We start from the raw sequence: 22,027 nt of genomic DNA, 5'->3' as shown, positions 1-22,027 counted from the left end.
GTTGAGGGGGGAGGGGTACTCAATTATGCTGAGCACTGTAGATAGAAATTCACCTTTTAAAACCATGTTACACCCATATTTAGGATGTAACATGGTGTTGAGAGGACTCCCAAAACTGACAGAATGTGGGTTTTCTTCAACTTCATAGCAGCGGTCAGATTTGAAATCAGCTCGGATATGGGGGGGCTCTGCCTGCAAAAAGCCAAGTCATATCTGTGAATGGATGAACTACAAGTCCTGTCTGCCACTGCAGCAGGTGAACATGTACAGTGAGGGGAAAAAAAAAGTATTTGATCCCCTGCTGATTTTGTACGTTTGTCCACTGACAAAGAAATGATCAGTCTATAATTTTAATGGTAGGTTTATTCTAACAGTGAGAGACAGAATAACGGGGGGTGGGGGGGGGGGGGGTGGCTTGGAGCGCAATGGGATAAGACGCAAGTAGAGAGAGCTCCACTTGGCACTAATCCTTTCCTAAATATCCTGCTTTGTATACCGCGATTTTATCTGCACAACTGGTCCCTGTGAGTGCCTGGTTCCTTGAGGACAATGTCTCCCCCGAAAAGCTCACAGAAACTATCAGCCAGCTTGCTAAATACCGTCGGCAGGCGAAGGATGCACAGGACGATGATGGTGGCGGCGTCTTTTCCGTCACAGAGCAACACGTGGCTGCTACCGCCAAGGTCCTAGAGGCTATCTCCACATGCCAGAACACGCTCACGGCCAAAATTGATGAGGTAAAGTTCGATATCTCATTGATCCTTTAAGACCTGTCTAAACTAAAAGGAAAGAGTAACTGAGACCAAGACCCGCATTAGCACTGCAGAGGATTTATTGCATCATCTTCTACATACCACAGCAGATGAGCAGTGCAAAAAGAAGACGATATGGAAAATAGTCTCTGCAGCTGCAATCTCCGCTTCATTGGTCTCCCTGAAAAGGCAGAGGGCTCAGAATCAGCGAGTTTCCTGGAACACCTACTTGTCACCACTTATGGTAGGGAGGCATTTTCTGTTATGTTCGAGGTTGAGAGGGCACACCGTATTCCCTCAAGACCCCCTCCTCCTGGTGCACCTCCCCGTACTTTTATCGTCAAATTTCTCAACTTTAGAGACAGAATAACAAACAAAAAAAATCCAGGAAAACGCATTTCAAAAAAGTTCTAAATGAGTGAAATAAGTATTTGATCCCTTCGCAAAACATGACTTAGTACTTGGTGGCAAAACCCTTGTTGGCAGAGAGGTCAGACGTTTCTTGTAGTTGACCACCAGGTTTGCACACATCTCAGGAGGGTTTATTTTATTTTTTTTTTTTTACGCACTCCTTGCAGATCCTCTCCAAGCCAGTAAGGTTTCGAGGCGGACGTTTGTTTACTTGAACGTTCAGCTCCCTCCACATATTTTCTATGGGATTAAGGTTTGGAGACTGGCTCTGCCACTCCAGGACCTTAATGTGCTTCTTCTTGAGCCACTCTTTTGCTGCCTTGGCCGTGTGTTTTGGGTCATTGTCATGCCCGAATACCCATCCATGACCCATTTTCAATACCCTGGCTGAGGGAAGGAGGTTCTCACTCAATATTTGATGGTACATGGCCCTGTCCATCGTCTCTTTGATGCAGTGAAGTTGACATGTTAGCAGAGAAACACCCCCAAAGCATAATGTTTCCACCTCCATGGATGATGGTGGGGATGGTGTTCTTGGGGTCATAGGCAGCATTCCTCCTCCTCCAAACACGGTGAGTTGATGCCAAACAGCTCGATTTTAGTCTCATCTGGACCACAACACTTTCACCCAGTTCTCCTCTGAATCATTCAGATGTTCATTAGCAAACTTCAGACAGGCCTGTACATGTGCTTTCTTGAGCAGGGGGACCTTGCGGGCGCTGCAGGATTTCAGTCCTTCGCGGTGTAGTGCGTTACCAATTGTTTTCTTGGTGACTATGGTCCCAGCTGCCTTGAGATCCTTGACCAGGTTCTCCTGTGTAGTTCTGGGCTGATTCCTCACCGTTCTCATGATCATTGAAACTCCACAATGTGAGATCTTGTATGGAGCCCCAGACCGAGGGAGATTGACCGTTATTTTGTGTCTCTTCCATTTGCGAATAATCGCACCAACTGTTGTCACCCTCTGACCAAGCTGCTTGGCGATGGTCTTGTAGCCCATTCCAGCCTTGTGTAGGTCTACAATCTTGTCCCTGACGTCCTTGGACAGCTCTTTGGTCTTGCCATGATGGAGAGATTGGAATCTAATTGATTGCTTCCGTGGACAGGTGTCTTTTATACAGGCAACAAGCTGAGATTAGGAGCACTCTTAAAGGGAGTGCTCCTAATCTCAGCTCATTACCTGTATAGAAGACACCTGGGGGCCAGAAATCTTGCCGATTGATAGGAGAATCTCATTTCACTTTGAAATGCGTTTTTCTGGATGTTTTTGTTGTTATTCTGTCTCTGTGTTAAAATAAACCTACCATTAAAATTATAGACTGATCATTTCTTTGTCAGTGGGCAAATGTACAAAAATCAGCAGAGCACGAGGGCTTTCACACTGGAGCAATGCGCTGGCAGGACATCAGACGGTAAAGCGCTGCTACCAGTGTGAAAGAGCTCTAAAGGCAGGTGTCCCAATACTTTTGACAATATAGTGCCATTGCCAGTTCACCCAAGGCCTTTGTCAATTGGAAGAGACATGCATTACAAGCCGTATTAACATGAAACAAACATTGTAACAGTACAGGAAGACGACTGATAAAAGATTTTATTTTTTTATTGCAAATACAAAAAACAAGATACAACTTATGTTAAGAAATATCTGGCACTGGGATTGTAAATCATCACTGTGCATAGGAGAGAAAATCTGCTAAATGTGTATATAACATACAACCGTGGAAAATCGGGATCAGTAAAGTCTGTATAAATGGGAATATCACATCTAACAATTATATTCAGCTCAATATTACATCATCTTAAAGAATCCCTCCATGTTCCCAGGACAAACACTGATCATCAGGAACACAGACAGTTCTGCTTTCGTACAACCTCATCATTATTTACAAAACATTCTGATTGCAGAATAAAAACAAAATCCTCTCATACCGTTTCAGACGCTCTTCATCATCATCCTCCTCCATCTACACCCCCCCCATCCCCCCCAAAGTCTATTCACAGTAGATTACATGCCGCATCGCCATCAAATCATCTTCATCACTTTATTGATCCAGTCCACATATAGAGAGACCCGTGTGAAGACCCCCGGAACGTTCTTCTTTCCACAGCCACGAGCCGGGATAATCACCCCCTCCAGAACCCAGCATTCGTGGGTCATACAGGCCAGCGGACCCCCGTAGTCACCCTGAAAGAAGCAGAAGGAAGAGGATGACGACACACTTTATATTCCCCCCCCACTTATCCCTTCCCTACATTAGGAGGCAATCAAATTTACAGCAACACCACTGCAGCTTTTCTTTTTGCATTCACTGAGGGACACAAGAATTAACCTTTGAGTATACTGCCACCTACAGGAGGAATAGACACAGGCAAACAAACCGTGGGCTAGCCCATGACAATTCTTCCTACTTCCACCATGACTCAAATTTTTACTCGTGTCCTAGGATAGAAAAGTTAGACCACCATGGGAGAAACCCATATTATGTTGTCAACATCCCTTGGATTAGAGCAGAAAATAAGGAGTGTACCCCCTGGTCCCATGGGACTTTAAGGCACACTGAAATCTAAGTTTGATATCTTAAAAAAAAAAAAAAAAAAGAAGTACAGTTTATTTTTACATAATAAAAACATTTGTGTATACATTCACCTACAATTAACATAAAATAGGACAACTTCAATGTCTCCCCTACTCTACCACTGTTCATTTATATTTCAGGTGTGGGTATATATCACCTGTGACGGTAATTACCAGTGGCGGCTGGTGCTCAAGATTTTTGGGGGGGGGGTGCAAACAAACTGAAAAAAAAAAAAAAAAAAAACCCCTATCAATTGCCGCCACTGTGCCCCATCAAATACAGCTATTGTGCCCATTGATTGCAGCCATTGTGCCCATTGATTGCAGCCATTGTGCCCATCATATGCAGCCTCACAGTGCCCATCATATGCAGCCTCACTGTGCCATATCAAATGCTGCCAGTGTGGCCCCCCCCCGCGCCGTCTGTACTTACCCTGTCTCGGCGGCGGTGGGACAGCTCCTCGATGTCTTCTCCCGTCCTCTGCTATGATCCCCACCCTATGTGAATGAGTATGGGGTACATCGTACCCCTACCCATTCACCTAGGGAAAAAAGTGTCAATAAAAAAAAAAAAACACACTACACAGGTTTTTAAAGTAATTTATTAGGCAGCTCCGGGGTCCTCTTCCGACTTCGGGGGTCTCTCCGGCGTCTTCTCCCGGTGTCTGCATCGTCTGCCGGCTTCTCCGCTATCTTCTGCAGCTCAATTGCTAGTGGTGGCCCGGACTTCTGCCGCCTTCTTTTCTTCCAATGTTGACACGACGCTCTCTCCAGTTGGAATGGTCTCTGAGCACTCCGCAATGGACTTATATTAGGCGGTGACCCCGCCCCCTTATGAGGTCACTGTCCCGGGGCATGCTGGGACTGTGCCGTCATAAGGGGGCGTGGTCATCACCTGGAGAACACGCCCCCTAAAACGTCACAGTCCCAGCATGCCCAGGGACTGTGACGGCATAAGGGGGCGGGGTCACCGCCTATTTAAGTCCGTTGCGGAGAGCTCAGAGACCATTGCAGCAGGAGAGAGCGTCGTGTCAACATCTCTGGAAGAGAAGAGGGAAGAAGACGATCCAGAAGTCCGGGGCACCGCTGGCAAAAGAGCAGCAGAAGATAGAGGTGGAGCTGGCAGAAGATGCAGACACCGGGAGAAGACGCCGGAGAGACCCCCGAAGTCGGAAGAGGACCCCCGAAGACAGAAGAAGACCCCGGAGCTGCCTAATAAATTACTTTAAAAACCTGTGTAGTGTGTTTATTGACACTTTTTTCCCTAGGTGAATGGGTAGGGGCACGATGTACCCCATACTCATTCATATAGGGTGGGGGGCCGGGATCTGGGGGCCCCCTTATTAAAAGGGGGCTCCCGGATTCCGATAAGCCCCCCGCCCGCAGACCCCGACAACCAACGACCAGGGTTGTCGGGAAGAGGCCCTTGTCCTTAACATGGGGACAAGGTGCTTTGGGTGGGGGGGCCCGCAGGGCGCCCCCCATGCCCCAAAGCACCCACCCCCCCATGTTGAGGGCATGCGGCCTGGTACGGTCCAGGAGGGGGGGGGGGGGCGCTCGCTTGTCCCCACCCCCATGCCTGACCGGCCGGGCTGCGTGCTCGGATAAGGGTCTGGTATGGATTTTGGGGGGACCCCCATGCCGATTTTTCGGCGTAGGGGTTCCCCTTACAATCCATACCAGACCTAAGGGCCTGGTATGCTCCTGGGGGGGAACCCACGCCAGTTTTTTTATTTAAAACTTGGCGTGGAGTTCCCCCTTATGATTCATACCAACTACTGTATGTTTTCATTTGTTAATGCCAAAAATGTGGCAAAGTCGTTCAAAATCGAGCGACTTTGCAGTCGTATAAGTGTGAAAGGGGCCTTAGATATCAAACTTACATTTGAATCTACCTTAAAGCGTAACTCCACTTTTTTTTTTCCCTCAACAAAACACATTCCCCTCTAGGTGATCCATGTACATTGCAATGATTATAACAACCTTTGTTGCCGATTCCTACCTTTTGTCATTCTGAAGAATTTCATGCGAGTTTCTCTCTGCCTCTGTACTGAGTGAGTCTAATGGGAGGGGTTTCATAATTAACTGTCAGGTGTGGCAGCTGCAGGGCACTAAACGAGGAAATCTGCTGGGCTTGCATCCCTTTAGAAGTGTTCCTATCGAAAGAATCTCTCCAAAAATGACATTTCTGTTGCAGGGGATGCCTGAAATCTGACTTGTATCTTAGGCAGACTTCTGAGAAAATTGGTGAGCCAATCACGCAAATCAGAAAAATGTTTTGGGGAGTGGCCATGACCAAGGCCTGCATAGGCTGAAACGCGTCAACTTATTCCCAGTATTTTACCCCAACACCGTTTTCAATAAAGATTGGGTTTTAACCTGTCAAGCTGCTGTGTACCTTTGGCTTGCAGGGGCTTTAAGCCGGGCACTGACAGGGTTTTTAACCTCATTTAAAAACGGGATTATAGGGTGGTAGCGCTGTCAGTTTTTGTTTGTGTAATGACTTCCCAGATTAGCAAGTCTGCCATGTGCTCTTCTTTTCACATGTTGTCCAAGTTCTACCAGGAGGTTATTTCCACTTCATCTGATGCCAACTTCAGACATAAGGTCCTTCAGGCATCTATTTGTGCGGCAAGCAGTTTATGCTTTCTGTTTTCTTGGGCCTGTTAGCATTTTAATACCTTGAAGCTTCCTGACTCCCTTTGTTCCTCAATGGATGAAAAATAAATAGGAACTTTTGTACTCACCATAAAATCATTTTCTTTGAGTCTATTGAGGGACACAGGTCCAATAATCCTGCAGGCGGAAGTATAATCTGAAGGTTAAAACTTCCTGAGTCCCTCAATAGACTCCAAGAAAGGGGTCATCATAACGATGTCTCACAGGCACACCCATAGAGGACTTGAGAGAATATAGGGGCTCCGCCCCTGAGGAGCTGTAAAGAAGCTAAAACGCAGATCATAATTAAACTAAATAATAGCCAGTTTGTAGCATCTGCCTCCTAACAGACACAAAGCCAAAACTTCTGCAGTCCCAACCGCAACGCAGGCTGTAGACAAGGTGATCACTACGAGAAAACATCCAGCCTGATATCTGCCAAAATTGGCAGGAGTTACTGCTTTGCGTACTCATTGGCAGGTCTGGTCAGGACAGACATGCCAGAGCTGCAATTTCTGATGCTTAAGGCCCCAGGGTCATCATCCTCATCCTGGCTGTTTGGCTTAGGGATTCAATCGCCTATATGCATATCCGGTGTCAGGATACTTCACTGGCTGCATGCTTGTTCCAGGTCGCAGACTACTTAGTGAAGCCTGGAATCAGAATGACAAGCCTGAAACTCGCACCTTTTAAAAGCAAGTTAGCCAAAGCGGGTCTTCTGCCAACTGACAAAATCCCCTTTTAGTTCTGCATCTCTGGTGTCTAGAACTAACCTCACAGGCTCCAACCTCCATGGGCAATGGCCTGGTGCAGATCTCACTGTCCAGTGCACGGATCTTGGTGCTCCCTTGGTTACATTCCTCGTTGCTGATGATATGAAATTTGGCCACCTTCAGGACATTCTCGTTCCCGGTACCTGGGAGGAGACCACACAGACCATGTATGAGAAAAGGATGGCATTATAAAATCTTGATATGCCTCACTGGGACTGCCAAAGATTGGGAGGCTTAGAGCTCCTACAATGAATGGAGTGAGGGGTTCTTTTTTAGGGGGGAACTCCAATTAAACTGCATCTTTTTCTGAGAGCCGCTGTTTAGCTACCAGGAAACCTGCCAATTGGTATAGCCCACCCGCGACCTCCATTAAAAGCATAGCTTGAACAAGAACACGCCCCATCCTACTGACTGGACAATAAAGGAACAGCAAGCCACCTCTCTGCTCTCCCCTCCTGGTAGCATGTGAGCTGCAGCGATGACCTGATCACACCCCCAGTGCTTCTAACCTAGGTGATGCTATACCAGGTGATAAACCGCAAACAGACATCAAGAAATTCAGGTACTTATACTAGCTGCATATAAAAATACATTAAAAACTGAAATTTATTATGGTTATATATCTTGCCTTTCCGGTTTCCTCCCTCATTCTTCACCCACATGCTAAAGGACTTTTTAACCGGATTACATTACATTACATGGATTGAACGCCATTTACATATGTGGGTGCGACGTACATATACGTTCGCTTCTGCATGCAAGCTCGCGAAGACGGGGCCCCTTTAAATTTCTTTTTTTTTTCCCCCTTTTTATACTTCCCTATAATTTTTTTTTATATCACTTTTATTCCTTTTACAAGGAACGTAAACATCCCTTGTATCAGGAATAGGGCATGACAGGTCCTCTTTATGGAGAGATGTGGGGTCTATAAGACCCCACATCTCTCCTCCAGACTGGAAAGCCTGACAAATCAAAAAAAAAAAAAAAAAAAAAAAAAAAAAAAAAAAAAACACACACACACACACACACACACACACACACACACACACACACACACCACGAAAAAAAAAACAAAAAACGGGACGATCTTGGCTTTCCAGCCGAGTACACGGCAGTATTTACAACTGCCAGGCCGGGCATGACATCATAACGTCACGCGCCCAGGCCTCCGAGAGTCATAGAGATGACCGGAGCCCATCTGTTCCTCGGAAAGCTCTATGGTCAACTTCCAGCGCTGGTGGGTTCCTTCTCCGGCTCGCCAGTAGAGGCACCAGAGGGCGGCGGGAAGGTGACGTCTTTTAGATTTTAGCAGGAATTGTTAAGTTGCTTCCGCTAATGATTTTAGTGCATTTTCAGTGAAAATAGGATTTTTTATAACAGCTTACCTGTAAAATCCTTTTCTTTTGATGTACATCACGGGACACAGAGCCTCAGTAATAACTGATGGGTTATATAGGTATCACTAGGTGATTGGACACTGGTCACACCCTAAGCAGGAAGTTCAACCCCCTATATAATCCCTCCCCTTACAGGGATACCTCAGTTTTGTAGCAAAGCAATTTAAGTGTATTAGAAGAGGGGCGGGACCTCTGTGTCCCGTGATGTACATCAAAAGAAAAGGATTTTACAGGTAAGCTGTAATAAAAAATCCTATTTTCTTTTTCATACATCACGGGACACAGAGCCACAGTAATTACTGATGGGATGTCCCAGAGCAATGCTACCTGAGGGGAGGGGAATCACAACCAAGTAGGGTGCAATCAGACCTGAGGACCTTGTACCGCTGCCTGCAGCACACTACGCCCAAAGGCGATATCCTCATGCCTTCTCACATCCAGCTGATAAAATCTGGTGAATGTATGAACTGAAGACCAGGTTGCGGTCTTGCAGATTTGAGCCATAGAGGCCCAGTGATGCACTGCCCAAGAAGCACCAATAGCCCTTGTGGAATGTGCCTTGATCTGAAAACGGAGGAATCTTCTGTTTCAAACCGTAAGTTTGAATAATCAATTGTCGAATCCATTTAGAAATGGTAGATTTTGACGCTGCCTGTCCTCTATTGGGACCCTCTGGCAGCACAAACAAAACATCCATTTTGCGAATTTGAGCAGTTGCTTGCAGATAGGTCTTGACTGCTCTTACTACATCCAAAGAATGTAGTGACCTTTCTTCCGAAGAACAGGGATCTGGAAAAAAGGAAGGCAGAACAATGTCTTGGTTTAGATGAAAATCTAAAACCACCTTCAGTAAAAAACTAGGATGAGGGCGCAATACCGCTCTATCCTTGTGTATAATCCAATAAGGCTCTTTACAGGAAAGAGCTGCTAATTCTGATACTCTTCTAGCAGAAGAAATGGCTACCAGAAAAAATTAACTTTCTTGTCAACAAGACCAAAGGAATCTGACGTATTGGTTCAAAAGGCTGTTTCTAGAACACAGACAGAACCAAGTTCAAGTCCCAGGGGTTTAGGGGCGCCTTAACCGGAGGATTTAAGACGCGTTATCCCCTGCATAAAGTTTCGGACCGAAGAATGTGAAGCAAGTGGCCGTTGAAATAATACTGATAAGGCCAAGACCTGGCCCTTGATGGTACTCAAGGCCAGCTTCATCTCTAATCCCAATTGTAGAAAATCAAGAATTTTACCAATCACATATTTTTTGGGATGCCAACCCCTGGATTCACACCAGGATACATAAGCTTTCCAGACTCTATGATAAAATTACTCTGGAAGCTGGCTTCCTTGCATTGATCAAGGTAGATATCATAGGACCTGAAAGCCCACGGCTCTTCAGAATGTGTGTTTTAATAGCCAAACCGTCAAATTTAGTGTTTGTAAAGCAGGATGGAACGCTGGACCCTGAGATAACAGGTCTGGGCGTGACGGTAGGGTCCACAGGGAACCCACCGTCATCCTTACTATTTCTGCATATCTAAGTCCTCCTGGGCCAAGCGGGGGCTACTAGAAGTACCGACTTTCCTGCCTGATCCTGCGAAGGAGTCGTGGCAGTAGCAGAATAGGCGGGAATGCATAAACCAGTGAGGACCAATGCCACGGAATCACCAACGCATCCGTCCCGTATGCAAGAGGATCCTTTGTCCCTGCCACAAATTTGATATAAGCCACTGCTGTGGCATTGTCAGACTGGATCCTGACTGGGCAACCCTGTAGCCTGAGAGTCCAGGCCTTTAGGGCTAGATCTGCCGCACGGATCTCCAGAATGTTGATGGGTAGAGTCCTCTCGGTTTTGGACCATACCCCTTGGACCGCAGACTGTTTCCAGAACTGCTCCCCAACCCGAAAGACTGGCATCCGTTGTTACCACCGTCCAGGTGACCGGTAGAAAGGATTTCCCTTTCTGCAAGCTTTCGGGTATTAACCACCAATTGAGGCTCTGATGCACTGCATGAGACAAGTGCATCGGAAAATCTAATGCCTGAACCTTCTTGTTCCAGGCCGACAGGATACTGTGTTGCAACAGTCCTGAATGAAACTGAGCATAGGGAACTGCTTTGAACGAAGCTACCCTCTTTCCCAGCAGCCTCATACTAAGGCGGACAGAAGGACCCTTCTTGGTCCTGACTACCAGAATCAACTCCCTTAAGGCAATGATCTTTGCCTGAGGTAAAAATACCCTCTTGCTGGCTTGTATTTATGATCAGACCCAAATACTCCAGTCTTCTTACTGGTTTTAGGAAAGATCCTTCTAGGTTGAGGATCCAACCTAGGCATTCCAGATACTTGACTGTGGTCCTCAAGTTTCCTTTCAAACAGGCTACCGACCGGTCTATCAAGAGCAGGTCGTCTAGGTATGCTATAACAGTTATACCTTGAGCCCTTAATCTGGCCAGAGGAGGAGCCAAGATTCTTGTAAACACTTGAGGTGCAGTGGCTAGTCCGAAAGGCAGAGCCACAAACTGGAAATGGTGCCCTCCTATCTCGAAGCGTAAGAACCTTTGATGAGCAGGAAAAATGGGCACCTGCAGATATGCATCTCTGATGTCTATCGATGCCAGAAATTCTCCTCCCTGCAGGATGGAGACTAGTGTCCGAATTGATTCCCTGTGAAAAGGACCGAATCCTTAGGAATCGATTCAGATCCCTTAGATCCAGAATGGATCTGACATCCCCATCTGGCTTTTGGACCGAAAAAGGTTGGAATAGAAGCCCAATCCTTGATCCTTCGTCGGAACCACCATAATGACCTCTTGCGACAAAAGCCGCTCTAACGCTAGAAGAAGGAGCGACTGCCTTTTCTCAGGATCTCTGGGGACATTTGATCTGAGGAAATGAGGAGAGGGAAATCCTTGGAACCCCAGTTTGTAACCTAAGGTTACCGTGGAGATTACCCATCTGTCCTGGAAATCCTCCCGCCAGAGCTTTGAGAACTGTAGCAGTCTTCCCCCCACTCGAGCGAGCGGGGGCGCCCCTTCATAAAGAAGCCTTAGAGTCCTGTCTAGCAGGCTTCTTCCCCCAGGACTTCTTGTCCCTGGGGTTGACTCTTGTTTCTTGACTCAGACGGAGGAGGCCGTCGCGACAGCCTAGAGGCTGATGCTCCTGGCACTGAGGAAAGAGTCCATTTGAAAGAGGGACGCTTACTCCTCTTAACAGGTAAGAGAGTGCTCTTAGAATTATCCAAGTCTTCTCCAATCAACCTTGCACTATGCAATGGAAATTCAGCCAGAAGTTTCTTACATGGTACTTCAGCTGACCAATCCTTGAGCCATAAGATTCTACGCATATGCACCAACCCAAGTGAAAGACGAGGGGTTTGCCTGATAGAATCTCTAATGGCGTCAACAGCAAACATAAGGCCGCTGGAAGGTTAGCCAACCCCTGGGCCTGCTGTTCAGGTAGAACCTTGATGACCTGCTTAACATGGTCTCTTAAGTATTGATAGACTTAAACTACTGAACCTGCTAAGGAGAAAATATCCTTCAATAGGGATTCCATCTTTTTATCCACAGGATCCCTGAGCATCTGAGCATTGTCTGCAGGACAAGTCAGACTTTTATTTACAGAGGAAATGGCGGCATCAACGGCCGGTATCCCCCACATCTTTATAAACATTTCTTCCATAGGATAGTGTTGGAAACTTTTTCGGCGGAAAATAAAACGTTTATCTGGATGATCCCACTCAGAATAAATGAGCTTTTTCAAGTAAATTATGAACAGGCAAAGCATGTGTTGTTTGAGGAGGTTTCAGTGACCTCAAAGAAATAGAGGGTTCTTTCACTGATTCAGATACGGGTACTTTAAATGTGAAGCGGACCAATCCAGCAAGGATCTGTACTAAGCCTTTCTCATCCTGAGAAGCGAAGAGGGCCCTTCTCCACTTGACCCCTCAGGAGGAATCATCCGTCCCATCCAGATCCTCTGAAAGGGATCTTTCGCCCCTATCCCAGAGCTCCTCTCCTGAGGGTCCCGGGTAACAGAGGAAGACCTAGTGCGTTTTCTTCCACTGAGTGAAGATGCAATTACGGCCATTAATCTTTCCTCTAAACCCTTAATAGTTGAGGAAAAAAACCTCTTGTGTAATGTATACAGGGGCTGAAGTGCCAGAAGCAGGTGTAGCCCCTGACCCCAACGGCTCTCCCTGGCTAGCCGTCCCTGGCCCCTAAGGGGGGAAGGTGCTGCAGAAAAGGGGCCCTCAGAACCTGAAGGAGATCCCCTAGAGTCTCTGGTTCTTGGGGTATTTGAACCTCTTCTACCCATAGTGCAAAGCAACAAGGTGGAGGTATCACAAAATGAACACTGACTGCTGAGCGATGTAGTCTGGCAAAAGCCTTGCTACCAAATGCCCAGTCTGGTGTTTCCTTAGTAAATGCTGCCTAGGAGAATGCCTGTATCCCACCTTACATGCGACCGTCAGCTCTGTGTCCACCTGTAAAGTGTGCCTCTTATAGCCTTGCTGCCGGCAATGTGAGCATCTGAGCACACTGGACGCGCTGACGCTCCCCTGCCCCCTCTACCGCCCCCCCCTTTCGTTTTTCAAAAAACCGTGCGCTTCCCGCGTGAGCTGACCCTCCAGCACAAGCATGGAGGAAAGGCTGGGGGTGGAGGAGGAAGGAGAGAGGCCGGCAGTGATGGGGCCTGCATGTGGCAATGGCGGCGGTGATAGTGCGGTATACTACCGCCTCACGGACCACCTGTGGCCTCCCCCTATTCTGGGGGGAATATCCAGAGGAGAACCCCCATCCCATCCTACCTGGAGCCGGGGGGAGGAGCTTGTGCAGCGTGAAAACACTGAGACAGACATCAGCATGAGAAGGTATGTGCTTGTGCTCTTGGCAGCCCCCGGTGGTGTCAATAGGCATAGCATGCATTTACCTTAAAGGAGAAAACCTACTAGAATTAAAAAATTCTGTGGAATCTCCCTTACCTTATCCAGCCGCAGGGTTCTGTTATACAGACCCAATCTTCACCTCTCACGGTGGGCTCCGTTTGGAAAAAACCTTCAGACACTGGGGCCCCCTACGAATAGGGGGATCCGCAGTTCTGGGCCTGTAAAGCACCCGGCCAGAAATAAGGCTAGAAAAACCATTTTCTGAAAATGCGGGGTCCAGCTCTCTAAAAAGAGAAGCGTTACAGGTAAAACCTCGTTTCTTCGGACACGAGGCCCAGGTACCATCCAATTCGGCCTAGAAAGGACACTTTGAAATGCATCCGGTTCACCTGGCTTGCCCCAGTATAGGATATCAGGATATTCCCTTTAGAGCTCAGCACAGGACATCTTTACACGTCCAACACCTAAGACACTGGTGTAAAAACTGAGGTATCCCTGTAAGAGGAGGGATTATATAGGGGGTTGAACTTCCTGCTTAGGGTGTGACCAGTGTCCAATACCTAAAGGTACCTACATAACCATCAGTTATTACTGAGGTTCTGTGTCCCGTGATGTATAAAAAAAGAAGAGTTTTTTTTTTATATTTTCCCCATCAGGTAGGCTGTACGGGGCAAAATTTTAGGAAATATGATACAGCGCTGCGCTAAACAAACTAAGTAAGCAGCCAACACACCCGTAGACTCAGGGAAAACAGAACAACTAAAAAATGCACAGTGTGGCGCTATTAAGTGAATACAAAAAAAGTAAGCATAAATATTTAAATCAAAAACATCTCATGTGAGCATTTGTGACAGTGACTAGTGAAAAAGTAACACATATGTGTATATAGATGAATTAAGCATCAAAGGCAAAATCAAATATAGAGTCCATAACACCAAAAAGAAAAGTCCGTGATGGCAGTGTGTAAATGGTATACAGGTATACTTCTTGTATATGCAGGAAGATCAATTAGACCCGGTAGCCTGGTAGATGAATGGACCATAAACGACCAGAGGTGCACAGAAATTTAAAAACGGTGCCAGGACCATCACCAGAAGATATGGAGGCTTACCAGAAGTAGTGGCCTGAAATAGCATATGCTAGAACAGGTCAAGTAGGCTTGGTGACCAACTGGTCTGGATGTATTGTCTGGATAGATGTCATCACCACACCAACGGAGGGAAGGGGGGGAAGCAATCAGCACGATTTCCTCGAAGATAATCACACCACCAAGCCAAGCGAAAGATTCATGTACCATCTGCTCTGTGCAATGGTCAGATCCCCAATCTCCTCTTCTAGGGTCCACTTGGCTCCTCCTCTTCTCTACTGAGAAGAGGAGGAGCCAAGTGGACCCTAGAAGAGGAGATTGGGGATCTGACCATTGCACAGAGCAGATGGTACATGAATCTTTCGCTTGGCTTGGTGGTGTGATTATCTTCGAGGAAATCGTGCTGATTGCTTCCCCCCCTTCCCTCCGTTGGTGTGGTGATGACATCTATCCAGACAATACATCCAGACCAGTTGGTCACCAAGCCTACTTGACCTGTTCTAGCATATGCTATTTCAGGCCACTACTTCTGGTAAGCCTCCATATCTTCTGGTGATGGTCCTGGCACCGTTTTTAAATTTCTGTGCACCTCTGGTCGTTTATGGTCCATTCATCTACCAGGCTACCGGGTCTAATTGATCTTCCTGCATATACAAGAAGTATACCTGTATACCATTTACACACTGCCATCACGGACTTTTCTTTTTGGTGTTATGGACTCTATATTTGATTTTGCCTTTGATGCTTAATTCATCTATATACACATATGTGTTACTTTTCCACTAGTCACTGTCACAAATGCTCACATGAGATGTTTTTGATTTAAATATTTATGCTTACTTTTTTTGTATTCACTTAATAGCGCCACACTGTGCATTTTTTAGGCTGTACGGGGCCCCATGATTTCTAACAGCAGCCCTGAGGAGTTATGCAAATAATAAAATGCCTTGAAAGTGGGATGTTAGGTCTGGAGGAGTGGGCATTCTTGTGCTATATTTGTATACAGCCCCCCCCCATGTGATGCTGAGCCTCAATGACTTAAAGAACTGAATTCCGGGGAATGAAAATGGTGGGACAGTTAGTTTGCAGAAGTAAGATCTAGATGATGCTGGATGTCCTCCAGACAGTAAATGAGGTGGGGCTCTGACTTGCTGCAGCTTGTAATGCACATTGTGAGAAGCTCACAGTGTGCAGTGAAATCAAACTAAGCAATTTCAGTCCAGGAGAGGAACCTGAGCAACTGTGCAAGACTGAAGGGAAGACCACAGATCATATTTAAAATTTTGGAGTATAAAACTGCATGATTTTTTTTTTTTTTCATTAACATTTGCCCAGAGAAGTAGATTCACCGATGTATATGGATAAATTCTCAACAACCTCAAAAACTGTGCAATGAAAGCCCCAGAGAGGCCTGTGTACAATGCGACTCACCTTGTGTGTCCCCCCAGCCTGCGATCTCACACTCGGTGTCCGGAGGAACAATATATCGCTCTGGCGGGAGACAGATCAGAGCCACCCGGGTGTTCAGGGTGACCGGTCTAGAGAGAGAGAGAGAGAGAGAGAGAGAGAGAGAGAGAGAGAGAGAGAGAGAGAGAGAGAGAGAGATCAGATTAGACAGACTGCAGACTCAGTACATGGCGATAGCAGCGCTGGGCAATCGATTATCACCTCCGTGCGGACTAATTCTAGGCTGCACTACTCAGCGGGTCACTACCAGGACCAAGTAAGCAGCCACTGGAATTAGGATTCCCGAACTGCAGATTTGTTTTTAAGGCAAGGAAACATTATGTTGTAAAGCTAGGGATTGGGGAGACAATTGCAACTACCTTAAAAAAGCCAATTGGAAAAAAAAAAAAAAAAAAAAAAAAAAAAAAAACACACACATGTAGGAATAAAAGGCGTAATAAAGACATTGCAATATATTTCTCACCCATCACCCCCCCGGGTGACTGGTCTTCCTGCCCCAGGCGGCTCAGTGTTCACACCAAACAGCACCGACCGCCCACCCAAAATCGCCCCCATGCTGTGACATTGCAGTGTAAGGAGCCCCCACAGAGAGGAACGTTGTTATTCTGCCTCTGACAATTGTTACAATTAGCTCTGCTGTAGGAATTCTCAGCACATGAAGTTTCACACCCAATTAAAATGAGAGCGCGTTCTCGTTGCCCCAAGGTAGAAACCAAAACTGAAAGTTGTAGAAACCAAAACTGAAAGTTTCTGAAGACCAAAGTTCTACTTGAAAACTTATTGAAAAAAGGAGCCTGAATGAACAGACATGACGGTGGCAGATTACCGTCTGGCAGTGGCGGCTGGTGGTATATTTTTTTGGGGGGGTGGCAAACAATCCAACTGCCAATATCCGCCCCTGCACCCGCGGTCAGTCACCAGCCTCGCACTTGCGCCATCCAGGTCACAAGCAGCGCTTCCTCTGGGCAGCGTCTCCTCCTCCTGGTGCCCAGAGTCTCCTCCTCGGCGGCCAATAGGATCGCTTCTCCTCTTGGCCAATCAGGTGTCTAAGGACCCACTTCCTGATCGGCCAGGAGGAGAAGAATCAGGAAGACCATAGCGAATATCGATTCGCTATTGTCACACAACTTGGTGGGCTCTGCGCCCCGAGCCTAATAGAGCCTCATCTCTAGGAACCCCAACCCAAACACTCAACCCAACCAAGAACCCCCATCCAACTAAGAACCCCAGCCCAATATTCAACCAAACTAGTAACACCAACATAACATTCAAGCTAACTAGAAACCCCAATCTTCAACCCAACTAAACCCGCCCCCCCAACACAACCCAACTAGAAACCCCAATTTAACACTCAAAACTAGGAACCATCATTCAATATTCAACTTTACTAGAAACTTTAACCAAACACTTCACATAACTACAGTGAGGGAAAAAAAGATTTTGATCCCCTGCTGATTTTGTACATTTGCCCACTGACAAAGAAATTATCAGCCTATAATTTTAATGGTAGGTTTAACAGTGAGAGACAGAATAACAAAAAAACAAAAACAAAAAATACAGAAAAACACATTTCAAAAATTTCAAGTTATGAATTGAATTGCATTTTAAATGAGTGAAATAAGTATTTGACCCATTTCCAAACCCTTGTTGGCAATCACAGAGGTCAGGCGTTTCTTGTAGTTGGCCACCAGGTTTGCACACATCTCAGGAGGGATTTTGTCCTCTTTGCAGATCCTCTTCAAATCATTAAGGTTTCAAGGCTGACGTTTGGTAACTCGAACCTTCAGCTCCCTCCACATATTTTCTATAGGATTAAGGTCTGGAGACTGGCTAGGCCACTCCAGGACTTTAATATGCTTCTTCTTGAGCCACTCCTTTGTTGCCTTGACCATGTGTTTTGGGTCATTATCATGCTGGAAGACCGATCCACGACCCATTTTCAATGCCCTGGCTGAGGGAAGGAGGTATTCACCCAAGATTTGACTGTACTTGGCCCTTTGATGCAATGAAGTTGTCCTGTCCCCTTAGCAGAAAAACACTCCCAAAGCATGAGGTTTCCACCTCCATGTTTAACGGTGGGGATGGTGTTCTTGGGGTCATAGGCAGAATTCCTCCTCCAAAACACAGAGAGTTGAGTTGATGCCAAAGAGCTCGATTTTGGTCTCATTGCACCACAACACTTTCACCCGGTTCTCCTCTGAATCATTCAGATGTTCATTAGCAAACTTCATACGGGCCTGTACATGTGCTTTCTTGAGCAGGGGGACCTTGCGGGCGCTGCAGGATTTCAGTCCTTCACTGTTACCAATTGTTTTCTTGGTGACTATGGTCCCAGCTGCCTTGAGATCATTGACAAGATTCACCCGTGTAGTTCTGGGCCAATTCCTCACCATTCTCATGATCATTGAAACTCCAAGGAGGTGAGATCTTGCATGGAGCACCAGACCGAGGGAGATTGACATTTATTTTGCGTTTCTTCCATTTGCAAATAATCGCACCAACTGTTACCAAGCTGTTTGGCGATGGTCTTGTAGCCCATTCCAACCTTGTGTAGATCTACAATCTTGTCCCTGACATCCTTGGACAGCTCTTTGGTCTTGGCCATGGTGGAGAGATTGGAATCTAATTTATTGCTTTCGTGAACAGGTGTCCTTTATACAGGTAACAAGCTGAGCTTAGGAGCACTTCCTTTAAGAGAGTGCTCCTAATCTTAGCTCGTTACCTGTATAGAAGGCTCCTTGGAGCCAGAAATCTTGCTGATTGATAGGGGATCAAATACTTATTTCACTCATTAAAATGCAAATCAATTTATAACTTTTATGAAATTAGTTTTTCTGAATATTTTTGTTATTCTGTCTCTTACTGTTAAAATAAACCTACTATTAAAATTATAGACTGATCATTTCTTTATCAATGGGCAAATGTACAAAATCAGCAGGGGATCAAATACTCCCCCCCCCCCCCCCCTCACTGTAAGAGGCCCCCACCCAACACTCATCCTAACTAGAAATCTCAACTTACCACTCAAACCAACTAGAAACCCCAACCCAATGTAACTAGGAAGCCAAAGCCAACAATCATCCCAACTAGGAAAACCCAAACCAACGTAAGTAGAAACTCAAAGTTAACACTCAACCTAACCAGGAACCCGACCCAGCACTCAACTACAAATCTCAACCCAACACTCTAATTATGAACCCAAAGACTTAACTAGGAACCCCAAAGTTATAATATGAGCACAGACATTTACGTTCGTGCTAAAAATTGATTTTGTCAGAGAGTCAACATACTCCAAGTAACTAGTGTATAAAAGAAAACGCCTGAGCCAAATATGGACAACCTAAGAAAAATGTCTGAGCCACAAAGACGAGCACTAAAAGTGCTTTTCTCACCTCTCTAGTTTCAGCATCACCAGGCTTGAGGCAGCGGGCCCACACATGATCTTACTGATTGGTACAGACTGTTTGTCTGGGTCATTGGGTCCTGGGTTGATATAGAGCGTTCCCACCATAGCGTGATATCCAGAAAGATCAGCGTCACTGCAGGAGAGAGATAACTGAGCGCTGGACAGTATGCAGCCTATCATACACTTACTTGTCCTGAAACTTCTTCTTACCATGAAGAAAAACACTGGCGAGTGCTGATCACCCAATCTTCCTTCACCAAGGACCCCCCACAGAAATGGTCTCCTTGTCTGAATGAAGTAAAAAAAGGAAAAAAAAAAAACATAAAGTGCCAAACTCAGGACCAGGAACTGGGTTCTGGGTGGCTTTTTTCAATTTCCCCCTCACCTGTTACGTAGGCTCACGGTCCAGGGCGAGTTTCCCGGTAAACCACCAACTATCCGGGATCTCTGGGGGGGAGAATTTTCAAATCTTTTGCCACATGAGTCAAACTCTATTCTCTCTGCAGGGACACAAAGACCACCCCACCAATCACACACACAATCTCCTTGTTAAAAATAAAAACGAAGGTTGGGAGACACCCAGTTTATCCATCCAAAGAAAAAATATTCATCATCCAAATAGTTCAAATCTCAATGGATAACAGTTATGATGGAGCTGGATCAGATGATGATTTGTGATGGTTGCAGCAGATTCATGTTGGGGGGGGGGGGGGGGGTAGTGCTTCAATCAAGGCGTCTCTCAGAGAAGAATGGACCCCATGGTGAAAGCCCTTCATAATTGAGAACATTTGGCCTTCCTACATTTCAATGCTAAGAATTTTGCCCATGTGATCAAATATCCGTAAAACATACCAACACGTTTCAGGGTGAAGGCCCCTTTCTTCAGTTATGTGGTTAGCATACTATAGATACCCCCACACAGTATGTGCCAGTTGGAAGACTGCTCCAAAATCTGTACAAACCCTGAATAAGGGTGTACTTTAAGACCCCCCAAGACATGTTTCTTTTTGGCTGCTCAAATCCCTATAAAATATTTCAAAGGTCAAATCTCTAAACCTCTCATCTGTAAACCCTACGTTGCCATCCTGAGATCGATGTCTGGTGAATAGGGGAAACTGGCTGGGATCTCCTCTATACAATGCCACCTCCGCAAACACAAACATTTGGAGAGGAAATTCATTTTTGGTTACAAAAATATTGGTGTAATACATACAAACAAGGTGGGTTTTCCTACCTCTATTAGGAAGAATTTCAAAGCCTATTGAGCACAATCGGAAGGTCTTACCTGCTTCTTTTAGATTGCTGGCAGACCCTTCATCTGTCAGAGAAAATAAATACAAAATAAATCAGGAGACAATTACCAAGCAAATCGTCACAGCGACTGGTGTTACCAGCATGGCCGCCATGTGCGTGACTCTTACCGCAAGGTTTGATGGCGCAGTAATCAAAGGGTGTTTTGGGGTCCTTGGTGTAACACCAGGGGCCATGACTGTCACCATCTGGATTCCGGCAATAGTTTTCCTGCAGAGTCTCGCCAAAGCTAAACCTGGATGCAAGAAGCAAAAGTCTCAGTCTATTATAGCAGATTTTTTATTTTACAAATCCATCATCTATAATAGAATCTGCATTTTATTCATCTGTTGGGGACTGTCCCAACGCGATTCCAATATTCAGACTCCGCTGATTTTCTGTCTCTTGCCTAGACTTTGACATTTACAAGGTTGGACATACTGAATATCTTTGGCTTTCTCACTCCAGTTGCGGCACGGAAGCCCCTTCCTGGTCCTACTGGCAGGTCCATTGTAGGTCTCCCCATTCCCATGGTAGCAGCCTGTGTATAAAGAGGAAATCACTCAATGGAGAAGGAAAGATCTGTGAGGAACAAATACAACTTGAGGTTCAGTTTTATTACAGGTTACAGTATGACAGAGAAGCTTCACATTAAGTCACTTAGTCTGATCATATCAGTATGTGTGTGGCCACCATTACAGGATGTTTTCAGGCCTATCATCCTTGAATAGCGATCAATACCTAAAATTAGTGGTCGTCAACCACCAGGCCATGGCCCACTGTGCCGAGCTGCAGCCTCCACCCTCTTGGACCTTCAGCCAGCTGTAGATCCTTTAATCTCCCACAGTGCTTTCCAGATCCCACCACAGTGGTCCACAGTGTTTCTCCACTCCCCCCCCCCCACAGTGCCCACTCAAACTTCTGTAGAGTCTCTAGCCCTTCATAGTGCCCCCTCAACCTCCAACAGTGCTCCCAACTCCCCTCCAGAAACCTCATCCCCCTACAACAGTGGTTCTCAACCCTGTCCTCAAGTACCCCCAAAAGGCCATGTTTTGGGAATTTCCCTTAGATAAAATAGCTGTCAAATGTACCAAGCCATTGACTGATTTAAAGCACCTGTGCAAGATAAAGGAAAACCTTCAAACGTAGCCTGTTGGGGGTACTTGAGGATAGGGTTGAGAAACCCTGCCCTACAAAGGCCACCAAGTTGGCTACAGAATTCCCCAACCGCCCCACCAACATGGACAACAGCTCCATTTAGCTCACATTTCTATACTCTTATGTGCAAGTATAACCTTTAACGCTTGGGCATAGAAGGCTTCG

At 46.1% G+C, this 22,027-nt stretch overlaps 1 protein-coding gene across 2 annotated transcripts in view; it reads right to left on the bottom strand.

Annotated features, from left to right (window-relative positions):
• Positions 1-2,747: 2,747 nt before the first annotated feature.
• MST1 (macrophage stimulating 1) overlaps positions 2,748-22,027 on the bottom strand; it is a gene marked incomplete in the record, with an annotated part of 28,735 nt that continues 9,455 nt past the window's right edge. For both annotated transcript variants that reach the window (XM_073591692.1, XM_073591693.1), the window contains 9 exon segments: positions 2,748-3,348; positions 7,170-7,312; positions 15,973-16,079; positions 19,401-19,547; positions 19,625-19,702; positions 19,800-19,914; positions 20,700-20,732; positions 20,836-20,960; positions 21,146-21,245. In XM_073591692.1, coding sequence (XP_073447793.1) covers positions 3,187-3,348; positions 7,170-7,312; positions 15,973-16,079; positions 19,401-19,547; positions 19,625-19,702; positions 19,800-19,914; positions 20,700-20,732; positions 20,836-20,960; positions 21,146-21,245 — 1,010 coding nt within the window.

Source organism: Aquarana catesbeiana, linkage group LG07 (genome assembly GCF_042186555.1).
Source record: "Aquarana catesbeiana isolate 2022-GZ linkage group LG07, ASM4218655v1, whole genome shotgun sequence".
Lineage (NCBI taxonomy): Eukaryota > Metazoa > Chordata > Amphibia > Anura > Ranidae > Aquarana > Aquarana catesbeiana.
The sequence above is the reverse complement of the archived record's forward strand: the minus strand, read 5'-3'. Positions and strand labels throughout refer to the sequence as shown.